The sequence below is a fragment of the Oncorhynchus mykiss genome, chromosome 10 (assembly GCF_057628025.1).
Source record: "Oncorhynchus mykiss isolate SJ-2025 chromosome 10, ASM5762802v1, whole genome shotgun sequence".
Classification (NCBI taxonomy): domain Eukaryota; kingdom Metazoa; phylum Chordata; class Actinopteri; order Salmoniformes; family Salmonidae; genus Oncorhynchus; species Oncorhynchus mykiss.
The window spans coordinates 72,294,014-72,311,647 of record NC_143031.1 but is presented as its reverse complement, the minus strand read 5'-3'; the positions used below and the strand labels follow the sequence as shown (position 1 = coordinate 72,311,647).

Below are 17,634 nucleotides of genomic sequence, written 5' to 3'. Positions count from 1 at the left end.
ATTTTTGGTGTAATTCTAATTTCTGGAAAATACTTAAAATAAAGATAAAAATCTAGGTCATGTGACATGATCAACCAAAACAGCGGGCCCTAGTTAAGCTGCCTGTTTCTAAAACGTGAAAACGTGTTTCCATCGCTCTCTTCTCCCAGGTCCAAATCCAGGCGCCATGGGAACGACCCCCCAGCCACCAGGTCAGCCACCAGGTCACCCCCTCGGCACCCACCTCCAGCAACTCCAGCACCAGAACGCCCTTCACGCCTTCCCTGGATCCCCCCATCCAGCCAGCCCCTACGCCGGCTTCCCCAACCACCCTTTTCAAAGCACTTCCAAGCCAGGTAGCATGTACCCCCAGCCACCAGCCTCAGCAAGCCCTTACCCCTCCCCTTTGCACATACCCACCTCTTACATGAATGGGTCGAATCCACCGAGCTCTTATCCCAGCCCCATGACTCCAGGTAGTCCCTACCCGGGTTACCAGTGTAACGGAGGTTCGCCCTTAGACAACTACCACCCTTACTACACCTCGAACCCAAAGCACCTGGACATGTACCGGCAACAGAGGCCAGGAGTGCTTTACCCCGACATGCAGCAGCAGTATGGTGCGCACCAACGCTATGGGGTCAACTACCCTCCGCAGTATGGTGAGCCCGGTTTACAGATCAATGGTTACAGCAACTGTAGCAGCATGAGGTCTGGCATCCACCCCATGAGCCCCTACGGTCCCCCCTCGTACGGTCCCAACGGTGCCCCCGATGCCCAATACCTGGATGCGCTCTCCAGGCCGCCCTCAGCCCACCACCCAGGGCTGGATTATGCAGCAGCAGTAAGCAAAGGCAATCAGTTTGGTGGGTACCCCAATCCCTACCTCTCCCAGAGCACCAAAATGTTCCCCCCGGGCGGCCCCCAGGACCCTTTCTGTATGCAAGTCAAGACCGAGATGGGTCTCCAAAGCCCGTGCATGACACCCACGCAACCAGGGTTCCCAGGGCTCCCCAACGAACACCTCCACGGGGGTTCCCCCATGATCAAGCAGGAGCCCAGGTCGGGTCCGCCAACGCCCACCACACCCAAGGAGAAGCCGGCCATGTGGTCCGACAACGAGCACAACTTCCTGGATCCGGAGATCGGTGGGGTGGCTGTGGCGCCCAGTCATGGCTCCATCCTCATCGAGTGTGCCAAGCGGGAGATGCATGCCACCACGCCACTAAAAAACCCCAAACGCAACCACCCCACTCGCATCTCCCTGGTGTTTTACCAGCACAAGAACATGAACGAGGCGAAGCACGGCCTGGCGCTGTGGGAGGCCAAGATGGCCGAGAAGCAACGGGAGAAGGATGAGGACGCCGAGAGGACCGGGGCCGAGGGCGCCACAGTGACGCCCAGCAAGAGCACTAAGAAGGGAGCGAAGAGGGAGCACCCGGAGATGTCAGAGCAGCAAGGGGAGCCGCCGTACAAGCGCTTCATCCAGACCCTCATGGAGAGGTCCATGTCGTGCACCACAAACACCTACGTCAACACGTCACCCTACGCTTTTACCAAGGTCACAGGGCCGTACAGCCGCTTCATCTAGACAAGAGATATTCATACTGTTCTGTAGGGTTCACTCACGAGGAATAACACTGAGAATTAAAACTCACGGTGCTACACTGACGGTGCTATCTTAAAACCTCAAGCTGAAGCACCACTAGCCTCAAAACACAGAGCATCCTCTCTCTCCTGACTGCAAGCAACAGTGTCAGAAGAACACACAGCGTGGGTGGAGAAGGAACTTGATCAGTTGGAAGTCGTACCATGTTATAGAGTACATCAGGTTTGTCACCTCTTGAAAGTTCGGACCTTACCGATTGGTTGGTTGACCCCCCTCTACTAAGGAAGTCTTGAAAGTTCGGACCTTACCGATTGGTTGGTTGACCCCCCTCTACTAAGGAAGTATTTATTGTCTGGTTACTTTTACAAGATACACACTGTTAACGTTTCTCGGGTGCTTTGCAGGTCCAGTACATCAGGACTTCTATATTTACTGGAAACAATGTTTCTTTTTGGTGGCTTTAATTTTCTAATTAAGCGTTTAAACATAGTTTTTTATATATATAATCTTGACATACTGTAAAAAAACACTGAACTTTGTGGACACACCACATTAACGGTGCTAAAAGTGGAGTGTGTCTTTATGATACCGTTTTGTTCAAACGTCTTCATGTTTGAACCAAATCAGTTTGCATAGATAAACGCGTTTCTCCAGATGATTTGTGTGAAAATGGATGAAACTGAAAATACTGTACAAAATCGACAAAATATCAGCAAAAAAAAAGCACTTTTGATATTGAAGGTGAAATATTTTGATAATACCTTCAGATCAGATCATTGGTGCAAAAACGTCTACAGTTACAACAAAGGAATTATTTTCAAGACATGAAATTGATAGATTTATCACAAAAACTTGATTTAAATTACTGTAGCCTACCTGTATAACAGTAAGAATATCATGCCAATCGAATTTGTACATTTTACTTCCTGGTGCTTTCAGTTTCACAATTGTTATCATGTCCTTTACATTGTAAATGGAGCCATTCTAAAAGGGTGCATTTTTAGACGATAATGTTTCAACAACAAAACATGTGATTCTGGCATATTCTCTCAAGGGTTATTTACTTTGTCAGCAACTGTTTCAGAGTTCTTGACCACAGGTTCACAAAAAAAACCTGAATTGTGCATATTGTGTTGTCATGCGACTGTTGTGTTTTGTGAACATGTTCCTTTACCTTTCTTTGGTGTAGGACATGAAACAGGGTTAGCTCAAATGTCAGTTTCACGGTTTCGAAGGCAGCTGGCTTGCTGTGGTTGATCTTTAAATAATTGTAATCTAGTTGTACGATAAAAGATTAGATTTGTACAGTAAATTAATTACTCTTTTTTTTAACGCTTTAGTATTTGAGTGTTGTAAAGAAAAAGTTATATTTCTTTGGGTTTGAACTGATTTTAATGACATATGGTGCTACTCAACCTGCTATGCGAACACATAATGTGAGACCCTAAGGGCGTTGAGAAGGCTAATGAATGATGTACAGTTAAAGTACCTACTTGCCATATACCTCAGAACTAGTTTGGCAATATTACAGGAGCATGACACAAAGGCTTTTCTTTCTCCTTCCTTTGTTGTCACTTTCAAAAAAAAGTTAACTACAATAACAGACTTCAGGCCACCACCAAGGCTGAGTTCATTGCTTACTGCTTTCTTCATGCTCGATCTACTAGGAAGAATTACTTGAACTTTAAGCTTTGATATAATAGCAAAATCAGGGATATTTCAACTCATTTCTGTACATTCATCTAGTTTTCCTCTCATTCAGCGATTTGCCTCCATCTTGAATCCCTTAAGAGTACCAGTCAGAAGTTTGGACACACCTACTCATTCAAGGGTTTTTCTTTATTTTTATTATATTCTACATTGTAGAATAATAGTGAAGACATCAAAACTATTGAATAACACATATGGAATCGTGTAACAACCCAAAAAAGTGAAAAAAATCAAAATATATTTTATATAGCCACAATTTGCCTCGATGACAGCTTTGCACACTCTTGGCATTCTCTCAACCAGCTTCATGAAGTAGTCACCTTGGAATGCACTTCAATGAACAGGTGTGCCTTGTTAACAATTGTGGAATTTCAATATTATGATAAGAACAGCTCAAACAAGGAAAGGAAAATGACAGTCCATCATTACTTTAAAACATGAAGGTCAGTCAATCCGGAAAGTTTATTCAAGTGCAGTCGCAAAACCATCAAGCACTATGATGAAACTGGCTCTCATGAGGACCGCCACAGGAAAGGAAGACCCAGAGTTACCTCTGCCGCAGAGAATAATTTCATTAAGAGTTACCGGCCTCAGAAATTGCAGCCCAAAAAAATGCTTCACAGAGTTCAGGTAACAGACACATCTCAACATCAACTGTTCAGAAGAGACTACATGAATCAGGCCTTCATGGTCAAATTGCTGCAAAGAAACCACTACTAATGGACACTAATAATAATAATAATAATAATAATAAATAAGAGACTTGCTTGGCCCAAGAAACATGAGCAATGGACATTAGACCAGTGGAAATCTGTCCTATGGTCTGATGAGTCCAAATTTGAGAGTTTGGGTTCCAACCGCCATGTCTTTGTGAGACGAAGAGTAGGTGAATGGATGATTTCTGCATGTGTGGTTCCCACCATGAAGCATGGAGGAGGATGTGTGTGCCAACAATGGCTCAGCATATGTTGGAACTCCTTCAAGACTCCTTCAAGACTGTTGGAAAAGCATTCCAGGTGAAGTTGGTTGAGAGAATGCCAAGCGTGTACAAAGCTGTCATCAAGGAAAAGGGTGGATACATTGAAGAATCTAAAATATATATTTTGATTTGTTTTACACTTTTTTGGTTACTACATGATTCCATGTGTTATTTCATTGTTTGTCTTCACTATGATTCTACAATGTAGAAAATAGTAAAAATAAAAGAAAAACCCTTGAATGAGTAGGTGTGTCCAAACTTATGACTGGTACTGTATACACACACCCTTAAAGTCACCGGCACATCTGAGCTAACAGGTAACAGTTGAGATGATAAAAAAGAAGAAACCTGCACACTGCTCTTGCTAGAATCACCGCTCTTAAGCTTTACGTATCGGCCTCAAGGCTTGTCAGAGCTTTCGTCAGAACCATCTGATGAAGGCCTTGATACTGATATGTATAAAGCTTAATAAAGAGCAGTGATACTAGCAAGAGCAGTGTGTGGGTTTCTTCCCCCCCCCCTCATAAATACACACACTTAAAAAACAGAAAACTAAACTTTATCAGCAAAGATATGGCATTGACGACCTGCGTTTTTCTTTTTTGTACTTATTCTTTAGCTAGTAGATTGGTGGTATACTTTTGAAGTAAATTTGAACATACAATATGCACTGAATTGATTAAAGGGAAATGATGGCATTGACAAGGTAAAGAGCGATGCGGTCGCTTTTACTGTGAGGCAAGACCAGGGCAGTTATGATGCTAGATGACGCACATCTGTGTGCCTGTGTATAGTTTAATAGTGAAATGTATTTATAACCACTAAACAATTATATTACGATTATCTCTCTCCATTTGATTTGAATGATATATGATGAGGCAACGGTTATTTCTGAGTGACAACCCCCCCACTCTAACATTTATACTATCGTTTTCCCAAAGCACTTCCTTTCTTTTCAGAAAAAAAAAACAATGTAATAAAATATTACAAAACATTTTATTTAAGATAAGAAAATCAGTAGATTATTGTAAATGTGTTTAAAATAAATTATGCCACATTGTACATACCATGTGTTTGTATTACGGAAATACAATTGTTGATTTTTAATAACAACCTACTATTGTAATATGTTAAAAGGTGTAGGTTTCTTGTAATTTTGTCAAATGTACCCACGGCCCATGTTTTTATCAGCAATCTTCTTTCAAATCTATCGTTTAGTCTTTTCCAGGTTCACAGGACATTCAGTTAAGATAATGTTCCTGGGTTTTGTAGATTGCCGCACTCACTGTCAAAAAACAGCAATGTTTACAGCTCTAAGGTTCCTGTTAGCTAAAGTCACTTAATAGTTTTTTGTAAAGGATTGCAGTTTCTGTGAAAAAAAAGAATAGAACATTCTAATGTTGAATTTCAGTGTACAGGACCCAGCGACAGTAGCAGGTTGTGGTTGTGAAAAGGAGTGTCTGAGACATAGCGGGTGACGAGCATAGCCATACTTGAAAAGCTTCAGAGTGTTGGAGTGTGATTCAACATTACTTGAATGACTTTGAGCTTGACTAACGCACGAGAGTGCACAGCTCTTATGTTAAGCTAGCAGTTTAATATACACGTGTTGGTATTTCTGCTGTTCGAGACACTAAAATTTTTTAAATGTTTTGTTATTTTCTGCCTCCGTCTTTTTTTGTTACTGCTTCCCTTGTTCCCCTTTAAGGTTGGTATGCTAAACATGGAATTAAGAATGTTATAATGCTGTAAGTATTGTAATGTACTGAATGCAGTTTATTTGAAAGCTGTTTATGATATCATTCCTGATATTGCTGAGATGTGGGTGTTTTTAATAAAATTTATATTTATTTAAAGCACGTTTTAAGTTTCACATCTAGTTGTCATTTGAATTTGAGTGGTTCAAATATTTATTTTGGTCTGCATGTTTGTGAGTGGAAATGTTGTTGATGTCAATCGAAGGCACACCATGCGTCTCACACCTGGAGGCTTTTATTTATCAAAAGAAGGTGGATCGAACCATTGGATACCTTACAAAGAAAACTGTGCAAATGTACTTTTCGAATTGAGAAATTATGAATATCAAAGAATGTTTTCTTATTTCAATAGCATACAACCCATTACTGAAATGCACTTTGGCACTTTTAAATCAAATACAACAAGCCTGTCTGTCTGTACAAGAACATCAGTCTCAAACATAATGCAATAAAACATGATATAATCATTTACAAATTTAGATGGGAATAACCAAATCAGCTGAATACCAAAACATTTGCAGTAACAATAGAAACAAATACAGTACTTGAAGTGCTTCATTTGAACATTGGACAAAAGTTCTCCGCTTTTTACGTCGCAGGACTTCAGTCCAGAATCACTTGGAAAGGAAATGCCACTTGTCCACTGTAACAGACAATAGTGGAGATCAATGTGACATTAAAAAAGGGAACGTAATATAGACACATATAATATGAATATATGTATTTCTTATTTCTTGTCAATTCAATCATGTGGCTAAAATGGGTCTCATTGTCAAGCAAGTCAGTCACTTGATACATACCTTCTGGAGGTACAGGAAGTGCCTCGCCACCCGCAGGAGCCTAAGGAGGAAACACAGGATGTGATGTCACAAGACTATCAGATCCAAACGCGATACTAAGAATGCTCCTGACGACATTGCTTGAAAACACAAAGCTTAGTTGTAGTTACAGCACACACAGAGCTGAACTGATATTCTCACCAATTTGACCACATTGCAGGCGTCCTCCCCAGTGAATTTGAAAGGGCTCTCGCAGACAGAGACGTTTTTACTGTTGTTAAAGAAGAAACTTAGGTCATTATCAAGCAACAAACAAAAATCAAGAACATATAATGCAGGCTTATTGTAATTCCATAAGGGGGGCTGGAGGGCTATTAGCTGACCGACCACATGAGCAGTGTATTATGTGTAACGTAGGAGGAAACACACACACACACACACCCCCTAGTGGGCTAACACACCCTGCTGGGATAACACACACACACGCTCCTCACCAATCTATCTCGCCACCATTAGTCTGCTTCTGCACCAGTGCCCTCCAGTGCTCGTGAGTGGACTTAATGACCTCCATAGCAAAGTCCTAAAGAGGAGGAGGAATGGAGGGAGACAAAGGACAATAGAGAGAAACTAATCATTTGCTATCCCTGGGGAAGGGAATGCACCATCAGAGTCCCTCCTATTAAAGTAACTACCATGGCACTGGACTAGAACACTTTCAGGACAATAGTACGACACATACCAGCTATTATGCTTTAATATATAGTATGTGGCCCTAATGGAGAAACTCTATGTACCTTGTCTTTGAACTGTCCATTGAACGCAAACTGGTTTTCGGGCTTGCCGTCTGGCACCTTGTATTTTTTAAACCAGTCGACCGTGGCCTCCAAATGACCCGATCTGCTCTTACGGACATCCTCGATACCTGAGGAGAATACAAGGGAGCACACTGTGATTCTAAACATATGTTGGTCCTGTGTGGCTCAGTCGGTAGAGCATGGTGCTTGCAACGCCAGGATTGTGGGTTCGATTCCCACGGGGGACCAGTATATGACAAATGTGTACACTCACTACCGTAAGTCACTCTGGATAACAGCGACTGCTAAATTACAAAAATGTAACACACTAGGTTAATGGATACTGTGCTACAGATAATTTGTCTAAGGCTGGGTTTACACAGGCAGGCCAATTCTGATCATTTTTCCACTAATTGGTATTTTGACCAGTCAGATCCAATCTTTAGACATCAGATCATGTTCAAATCTGATTGGTCAAAAGACCAGATTTTTTTTTATAGCACTAATTGGATTGAATTGGGCTGCCTGTGTAAACGGAGCCTAATATGTGTTCGACGTGTTTAAAATGTCTACTACAGCAGTGATGTTCTGAAGTACTGTAACAAGTTCCTAAGACTGACTGTTAAGGCTGGGGGCCTCTGGGTCGTCAGCGTTGATGGCTATCAGCTTCCAGTCCGTCTCTCCCTCGTCGATCATGGCCAGGACCCCCAGCACTTTCACCTGGATCACCTGACCTGGGGAACACACCTGCAGGACACCGATAAGAAGACAGACAACAGGTAAAAGTACAATATACATGACATGTTATACATTAACATGTATTACATTATACGTTCCACGAGTTACTTTATATACATATTATAATCTGGGTGGTTTAAGCTCTGAATACTGATTGGCTGACAGCCGTGGTATATCAGACTGTATACCATGGGTATGACAAAACGTTTATTTTTACTGCTCTTATTACATTGGTAACCAGTTTATAATAGTAATAAGGCACCTCTGGGGTTTGTTGTATATGGCCAATATATCACAGCTAAGGGCTGTTAAGTAATGTTATTATTCTTGGATATGATTTAGCCAAAGTCTAGACCGTCTTACTAGCGTGCCGATTTCGCAGACGTCTATGGGGTCGTTGTCACCGCAGCACTTGGTGTCCTTGTCTGTGTGGTTCGGGTCTTCCCATGTCTGTTTCAACACGAGAAGAGACAGCACTAACATTATCCCTGTAAACACTGTTTGTATACCGTCATTTCGAACATCGTGAGATGAACTGTCAAATTTGTTGAGCCGACCACAGTGCATCATTCTCAGCCAGTGGGGAGAGCAGCAGACAATAATAATAAGTAATGGGAAAATCAATGATGTCCGCGGGGCAGGCTGCTTAATGCACTCGTATATGAAAACGCTCAGGGCCACACGCTGTGGATTTCACCAACAAGACCCATTTTATGAATTGTGAAGTGTTTTCCATGTATCCGCCTGTATTAGTCATTCACTTTGGCCAAATCAATACTGCCGGAGGATGAAAGAAGAAATGCATTACTGGCAGTCGAGTTTCCACTGAGACGTTCTAGTGTTTCCGCTGAAGGACTAGCGAATAGGGTTAACAATGGGATAGATGTCCATTTAGAATCTCTCCAGTTGTTGATTTTGTTCAACTCTGGAAGAAAACAGAGGGATGGTGAAATATGTAACATGACAGAAGGATGATCAACTCCGTAACGCAACAGCAGGATGATCAACTCCGAGGTCTCACCTGTGGGAGCGCCCCGTAATTCCAGATGTAACCTTTATGAGGAAACACGTTGGCCACGTATCGGAGTTTGCCCTTCTTCATATCCTGCTTGATTGGGTTCAGTGGTTCCTTGGTTGCAATCTAAAAGAAAGATGCATAATTAACACACGATGACAGTCTAAACTTGGGTCAGCAGTTTACCATCTTGAGACAGTGACATCAGAAGGGCGTCCATTTTAAAATCCTCATAAAATAAATAGTACCCACAAACCCAGTTTGCACTTTCATTCTCCTCTACTATTCCATCAGCTGCCACTGCTGGAGACTGTAAGATGACCTTTCCATCAACTTTCAAAGTTCACACAGCTCCAGCTCTCTCTCACTCTGCCTGAAGTGCTTAAATATCATTAACAAGTTGCCTGGTGCAAGGACATCATTATAAATTAAGGGAAGATGATATTTATAGGACCTTTCTTTTTAAGACAGATGCATTATTAATCTATTGTCTGGCTGTTTCTAGTCAGAGACCAGTGTGCTAACATGTCAGAAACCTCTCAACGATGTTTGGATCAGTCAATGAGGGACAACAAACCTCGACGGACAAAAGTCGACCGTCTTTCTTTATGTCGGTGGTTGTCTCAGATTCTCATGTAATATGGACACACCATAGTATTAGATTAATACTTAAAGAAACATTGACAGGCTCCCGAAACAATACTTGCCTCCATTTTGGCATTGGACCATCGAGGCACCTCCACAACCATGTTATACAGAACCTGTAAAACAAAATATGAACTATATCAAAGATAATATAATCAGGGCGTTCAGCATTCATTAAAGAGATTCAATTGTTTTGCTTTGTTTGTAGTAGAGATGTCAGCATGAGCAAATACCTCATTGTCATTCTTCTTCAGTTTTTTAGATGGCACATCATTTTCCTTCAGTAAGACACAAATGACATTAATAATAAAGACATATTTGGTAGACCTACACAATATCTGACATCACGTACGAGGTTCCAGACACTAACAGTAGACTGCCTCACAGGAAAAATACCCAGCAAGTGAGGTGCTACAAAATGGCTAGACATTTACAGGTCACCTTACTATTGACAAACCCGCTGAGAAGTATGCGTAACCTTCACATATTCAATAAACATATTTCTTTGTCAGATAAAATCATGCTTTTTCAAAGATTTTCTGTCTAAGCCAGGGGTGTCAATCTCATTCCAAGGACGGCCGAGTGTCTGCGGGTTTTTGTTTTTTCCTTTCAGTTAAGACCTAGACAACCAGATGAGGGGAGTTCCTTACTAAATCAGTGACCTTAATTCATCAATCAAGTACAAGGGTGGAGCAAAAACCCGCTGACACTCAGCCCTCCTTGGAATGAGTTTGACACGTGTTCTTAGCACTTGAAAGCACCAAAAATCAATGACAATGTATGTGGTTTCTGTTTGAAAATGCCTGCCTAAAAGGTTCCATACTCACACCCATTATAATTTCCACATGCAAAAAGGAAAAATGGAAACATTGACTCGTTCCTTGCACCACATAGACCGGTTTCATAAAAGCTACAACAACCAAGTAAGAACAGAGCCAGATTGATCAAAATGTGTAGCACCATCGAGAGCATACCTGATCTCCATTGGCGATAAGTGGAATATCATGAAAGGGAGAGATGTATTTCCCGTCAGAGGTTTCTAGAAGAAAACAGAAACACATGCAAAGTAAATTGACTGACGTACTGTAATCATTCTCAAACCTTGGTATACCGCAAGTGCTTGATGCAACATCTATAGTGTTACTAGGTGCCAGTGGTAGTCGGTGCCGTTTAAGATGGGGAGGATTTTTATTTATCAGTTAATAACAAATTCTTATTTACAATGATGGCCTACCCCGGCCAAACCCTAACGACGCTGGGCCAATTGTGCACCGCTCTATGGGACTACCTATCAGGGCCGGATGTGATACAGCCTGGAATCGAACCAGGGTATGTAGTGACGCCTCTTGCACTGAGATGCAGTGGCACTCGGGAGCCTGACATTTTTTAAGGATGATTTTTTAAATTTTATTAACATGGCCTTTTCTATTAGAGCATATTGGATAACATCGATAAGTTAGGCTATACATGACTCACACTTTCCCTGTGATGAGGCTGCTACAACCTAGCCAATGAATAAAAGTTTACAACGTATATCATTTTCAGTAATCAAGGTGACAGACAGTGACACATTCAATCCCACCTTGCCTGCATCTAGCTGATCTAGGGAATAATCATTAGTCCAACAGTCACAAATGTGTTATTTTTATCCACGTTCCGTTTGCTTCCATTTAAGAAATTATTCAACAGAATCGGCGTAATGAATACACCCGATCACACAGAAACAGTTCACTTTCACAGCGCCCACATAAAAGCAGCATGATCCCATTGATGTTTTTTATATATATATATATATATATATATATATATATATATAATTCCTTCTTGTAACTATCTCCTCCTCTCATCTTTTCCCTTCGCTTATGGACTTCAGTGCACAACAAATCAGCTGTCTGTGACCAGGCAAAAAAAATATTTCCAAGCTAAACCTTCATATCATGACCACTACAACCGCTACACACAGCCTACATCCTTGTCATGTCACGTTCAACATAGCGGCTAGAACTAACGTGTTAGTAAACCTGCTAGCTACAATCATGCAGTACAGTGTACAGTCATAAAGCAGTTTAGCAGTTACACTGGAGGATGTACCCAGAGGAGGATGTGAACTAGCTGTCCTCCGGCTACACCATGGCGCTATCCTACAGAGTGCTGCTGAGGCTACTGTAGACCTTTATTGCAGAACTGTGTTTAAAAAGTAAATTATTTGGTGACATGTGAACATATTTAGCATAATTATCTAGAAATGGATAACTTTAATGTTTCACTATTTTTATTGAAATTCACTGAGGACGGTCGTCCCGAGGAGCTTCCACTGGTAGGTACAGAAAATGTAAGGCCCCTACACAGAAAAATGTAGCAATGCAATAGTGTTCCACTTTAACACTTCAAAAAGGTTAACTACACCCCTTTTCAACCACATTTTCATTATAATACCAGTGTCAACGTGTGAAAACTAAGCCTTTCTACATTTTGTAGGAAAAAAAATATATATAAAGTTAATTCTACCTGATGACATGATCAAAAGTTCATATTTGCAGTGATGTGAGGAGCAATAAAATATCCTCTATTGGAAAATCACTATTTTACTTTTAAATCCTACCCTGTGATGTCACAGAGAAGCATTGTTTTTGGACCTTTCTTCTTATCTTAAAGCACAGGTCATAGTAACGCACTGTTTCACATGTAGAAACTAGTTTGGTGATGGAGATGTTGAACATGGCAGAGTTGCCCTTTAAGTAACATTTTAAACCGACAGGTGTGACCACTCACTCGCTCTCTGTAAATGAGTGTATTTCTTATCAGGAGGAGTTCACACTAAAGACAATATGCCCTACCCCCTCAATGGTTATAACTGTCAGACGGGTGACACTGACCTATATGGACCGAGGTCCACAAAGCAAATTTAAAACGGAATACCCCATCAATGTCTTCTGCAATGAAAACATTCAATGGGGTCCTGTCTTTAAACCTGCCATTGTTAATGTCACACTGGAGCACATTTTAACAACCCATATATACACCATAGAAAGAAAATAGTATTTCAAATTGGACTTAATTATATATCAGTCCTGTACTTGTAATGTGACAGCCTACCAGCTAGACCGTATAAAAAGCAAAAACGGATGACTTTGTGGCGACTTGTAACAAGTCTCCAAAGACAGAACACGTGACAAAGGTAAAGGGAACAGCAACATTCTAGCCACCAAAAACGTGTCCTTTCAAAATTCAAGAGCTCTGTAAATGGAAAGTGTTACAGCTAATATAGTATTTAAATGTAGCGTTAACCCAACAACATGTTAGACCTATTATTGTGGATGTTTTTCAGTCAGAACACGGCTCACAACTTGAAATGTGTTGAATGCAACCATGCCACGCGGCCATAATTGTAAATTACCAAACCAGCTGTGAAATATGTATCCTTAGCTAATACCGTACTATTTACCCTAACTAACGGTCACGTTTTGGTCGTCGGTGAAGGAATGAGCTACCATGTCTTGCATGGTGGTAGGCTAATAACTTACTAAAATATATCCTGTAGTCAGAGGAGTTCGGTCGTCCTCGTTCTTCGGTTTGATAATGCATCGTTTTTATCAGATATGAGGTAATTGCTTGTGTGACAAGCTCGCTTTTAAAGGCAGTATGCGAACCAAGAAATGCCGATGTGTACCATAGCGAAGAGCGCAGAAGCAAACGCATGATAGTGGCTTCTTTTCATTTAGTTCCTGCTTCCCGTTGAGTATTTCCCCACGTCGATGCTGCGTTGCTCCTGAATGTGTTCCTACCTTATCGTTTACCGCCCCCTATCTTCAGCCAAGGTCATTCCTCAAGAGAAGGAGAACATGGAAGACGGAGACCTTTGCCAAAAGAAAATGGCTGACATCCATTAATGGGAGAATGTAGACTTGTCTTGTGTTACTGACTGTGTTGGTCGACGTGGCTCTATCTGTTGATGTGTTGAATCACATTTTTGTTCGTAATAGCGAATACAGTGCAGCCAAGACAACCCCTGTTTAACATTACATACATGGGCACTAATTGGGCCCAAATACTCAAGCAATCACTTTCTCATCCTCAAGTGATATGTGCAGCTATTGACAAACAATTGATGATTGGTGGTATTACCTTATTTTTCTTTGATTACAAAGATCTCTTCAACAACAAAACAATTGGACTATTTATGACACACTACATGACCTTTGGGAGGTGCTGAACTCTGACCTTGGGGGGGCTTCTTGAGGTGATGTCAGAGTAGAGGGCGAGCTCACTAAGTTGTTACTGTGTAGCATGAAAACGTTATGCAGGTTGGCCCTGTTCACCACCATCTTGGAAAAGGTCATAGACTGATATTAATAAAAAAATATACGGGCTAGAAAAAAAAAAAAAAAGTACAATAAAAAATACAATTACAGACATGGGGTCTTCATTATGCCGATTCTGTTGCAAAACATTTGTTTTTTCATAGTTAGGCTACTAATTACACATTAAGTGGGTGGTTCGAGCCCTGAATGCTGATTCGCTGAAAGCCACAATAGCAATATGGCACTCAGGGGTTTGTGCTATATGGCCAATATACGGCTAAGAGCTGTATCCAGGCACTCTGCATTACGTTGTGCGTAACAACAGCCCATAGCTGTGGTATATTGGCCATATACCACACCCCCTCGTGCCTTTGCTTAAATAACACATTCATACCATTTCATTCCACAATGGTAGTTTCTTAGGCTATATTGTAGGCTAATGTCCAGTTTTCCTTTAAAGCTGTGACACTGACAACTCAAGACCTTCAAATCCCCAGCAGCCAATCTTCTAGCTGTCTAATCTGCCCACTAGTTTCTGAACCTCCTTCAAGCGACGGGGTCCTCCTTATGGCCACCATAGTAACGGCCCTATCTGGCTTTGTAGCGCCCTGACTTTTGTGTTTCTCATCTCTAGCACATGCTGAATGGTGTAATGGTTCTGGAAGCTAGTAATTAAGCTGGCGAAGCCACAGAGACCAAAGTCCTTATCTGCTGTTTTTGTGCCCAGCGAGCGTTCTTCGATAAACAAACACCCACACCAGCCATTTCATTGTTTCTCCCTCCCCTCAGTCTTCTTTTATTGTCATATTGCCTCTGCAGGTTGTTCAAACAAAAGATGCACACATCAGTGCTATAAACACCAGCGTGCGGTGGGCTAAGCTGCACCCGTCCTTGGTTTGAAATCTCAAAGTGTATCCATGTTCATAAATAGACTATTGATGCACACAAACACAATCACACACATACATACACAGATATGGACATTTTTTTGCAGCTTTTAAAGCTTATTTCCTGCAGTTCTACACATTATGTCAGGAGGTACAGAGAACATTTTGCAGTATTAAAGTAAATTTTCTTTAATTTTAGATTAAAGCTGTAACCTAACAAGATGTGATAAAAGTCAAGGGTTCTGAATACTTTCCGAAGGCACTGTATGTGTGAAGTGCAGAGATGAGGTAGTCATTCAAAAAATCACACTATTATTGCACACAGTCCATGCAACTTATGTGACTTGTTTAGCACATTTTTACTCCTGAACATATTTAGGCTTGCCATAACCAAGGGGATGAATAGTTATTGACTCAAGACATTTCAGCTTTTAATTTGTAATTCATTTGTAAAAATTTCTACAAACACAATTCCACTTTTACATTATGGGGTATTGTGGGTAGGCCTGTGATAAAAACATCTACATTAATCCATTTTAAATTCAGGCACAAACAAAATTTTGAAAAAATCAAGGCGTGTGAATACTTTCTGAAGGCGCTGTGCTTTAATCACGACAAACATATAAGAATTGATTGACTTTGACCCGTATGTTGGCCTTCAGTAATCTATTGGAGGGAGTCACTTGAGACATAGAAGCGTTAAAGAGGTAATTGGAACGCAGACCGTGGGGGATAGAAGGACGCCGGATTGGCGCACATTCAACAAATGTGATTTAACAAAGTGGATATTTGTCCAATGACTCATGATTGATGTATTTTAACAGGCCCACAATGTAGCTGTATACCACAAATGTCTAGCAACCCAAAGGTTGTGTGTTTGAACCTCATCATGGACAACTTTAACATTTGAGCTAATTAGCAACTTACTACTTACTATTTTTTAGCTACTTTGCAACGACTTAGCATGTTAGTTAACCCTTCCCATAACCCTGACCCTTTTAGCTAACCCTCAACCTTAACTCCTAATCCCTAGAGCTAGCTATTGTTAGGGCTAGCCACATAGCTAACGTTAGCCACAACAAATTAGAATTTATAACATATACTTAAAAAAAAAAAAAAAATTGAATCTTTACCTTTAACGAGGCAAGTCAGTTAAGAACACATTCTTATTTACAATGACCGCCTAACCCAACAGCACTGGGTCAATTGTGTGCAGCCATATGGGACTCCTAATCACGTCCGGTAGTGATATAGCCTGGAATCAAACCAGGGTCTGTAGTGACACCTCTAGCACTGAGATGCAGTGCCCTAGACCACTGTGCCACTCGGGAGGCCATAAGTTTAGCAAATTCATAACATATTGTACGGTTTGCAAATTTGCAACATATTGTGCAAATTACAATTAAGCAATAAGGCACAAGGAGGTGTGGTATACGGCCAATATACTACGGCTAAGGGCTGTTCTTAGGCATGACGCAAACCTCTGAGGTGCCTTATTGCTATTATAAACGGGTTACCATGGTAATTAGAGCAGTAAAAATAAATGTTTTGTCATACCCGTGGTATACGATCTGATATACCCCAGCTGTCAGCCAATCAGCTTTCAGTGCTCGAACCACCCAGTTTATAATTCGTAACATACCATACGAAACGTAACATATCAGACTAAATGGAGTATCTCGGATTTATGTACAGAATAGTACAAAATACTCTGAGACCATGTTGAACATTTAGAAGTAGTCCCTTTTCAGGTTTAGAAGAAGTGACTGCTAAATGCTAACTACTGCTCACATAAGCTGGTATCATAGCTAGCATAGAGAAATCGGTGGTGGTAATGCAGTTCATTGGTGACGATGACATGAACATGTATTGGGGTTGACATCCATACAAGTATTATACACTGATTTATACCTCAATATAGTGTGAAATACACATGTAAACAATAGCCTAAATGTAGGCAAATTTTGCTGGGGGGCAATGAGGAGATGTGGGATCTTTCCCCCACACGTTTCCATGGCATTTCCATTGTTCTGGTCGAGTTCCATTGACCTCTTTACCGCATTTATTGTGTGTTTTATCTTGAGTTTGTGTGTTTGTTTGTATAGGGAGATGTGACTCACTTCTTGACAATCCCTTTCTCTCATGTGTGAAGTCATTGTAGCCAGTCTATCTTTGAGCAGCATAGCAGCCCCATGCCAAGCCGGAACCTCAGTCCACACCCACGGTTACCTAACTTCCACAAGCTCCCCCAGGGCATGTGAACTTCAGCAGACTGAACAGGCTTGGCACACAAGGGGAAAGTATTATTCTGGAATAAAAAAATGTCATTCAACCTGATGTGTAATATTTACTATGTGTATTTGAATACTCTGAGTCGACGTTACAGTGCATTTTGTAACTTTAGTGTAGGTCACTGTGTTGACCTTGATTAAAAAAATAAG

At 41.1% G+C, this 17,634-nt stretch overlaps 2 protein-coding genes across 2 annotated transcripts in view; one reads left to right on the top strand and one right to left on the bottom strand.

Annotated features, from left to right (window-relative positions):
* LOC110533203 (methylcytosine dioxygenase TET2) overlaps nucleotides 1-6,137 on the top strand; it is a 63,077-nt gene extending 56,940 nt beyond the window's left edge. The window contains exon 10 of the mRNA XM_090187821.1: nucleotides 150-6,137. Coding sequence (XP_090043947.1) covers nucleotides 150-1,570 — 1,421 coding nt within the window. The 3' untranslated portion in view covers nucleotides 1,571-6,137. The remainder of the gene's footprint in view (nucleotides 1-149) is intronic.
* A 116-nt stretch (nucleotides 6,138-6,253) lies between these two features.
* On the bottom strand, nucleotides 6,254-13,908 carry LOC110497315 (inorganic pyrophosphatase). The gene is made up of 12 exons (XM_090187822.1): nucleotides 13,530-13,908; nucleotides 10,980-11,044; nucleotides 10,239-10,283; nucleotides 10,068-10,121; nucleotides 9,367-9,486; nucleotides 8,709-8,795; nucleotides 8,228-8,354; nucleotides 7,608-7,735; nucleotides 7,308-7,393; nucleotides 7,015-7,084; nucleotides 6,835-6,874; nucleotides 6,254-6,677 (listed from the first exon to the last, which is right to left on the bottom strand). The coding sequence occupies exons 1-12, from the start codon at nucleotides 13,702-13,704 to the stop codon at nucleotides 6,649-6,651; spliced, it is 1,026 nt and encodes a 341-aa protein (XP_090043948.1). The 5' UTR covers nucleotides 13,705-13,908; the 3' UTR covers nucleotides 6,254-6,648.
* Nucleotides 13,909-17,634: the final 3,726 nt, after the last annotated feature.

Coding starts and splice junctions, on each gene's coding strand:
- LOC110497315 (XM_090187822.1), bottom strand. CDS start 13,704: ATGCGTTTGCTTCTGCGCTCTTCGCTATGGTACACATCGGCATTTCTT. Junction 10,284..10,979: donor TTATCGCCAATGGAGATCAG/GTATGCTCTCGA, acceptor GTCTTACTGAAG/GAAAATGATGTGCCATCTAA. Junction 7,085..7,307: donor AATGGTGGCGAGATAGATTG/GTGAGGAGCGTG, acceptor CTTTAACAACAG/TAAAAACGTCTCTGTCTGCG.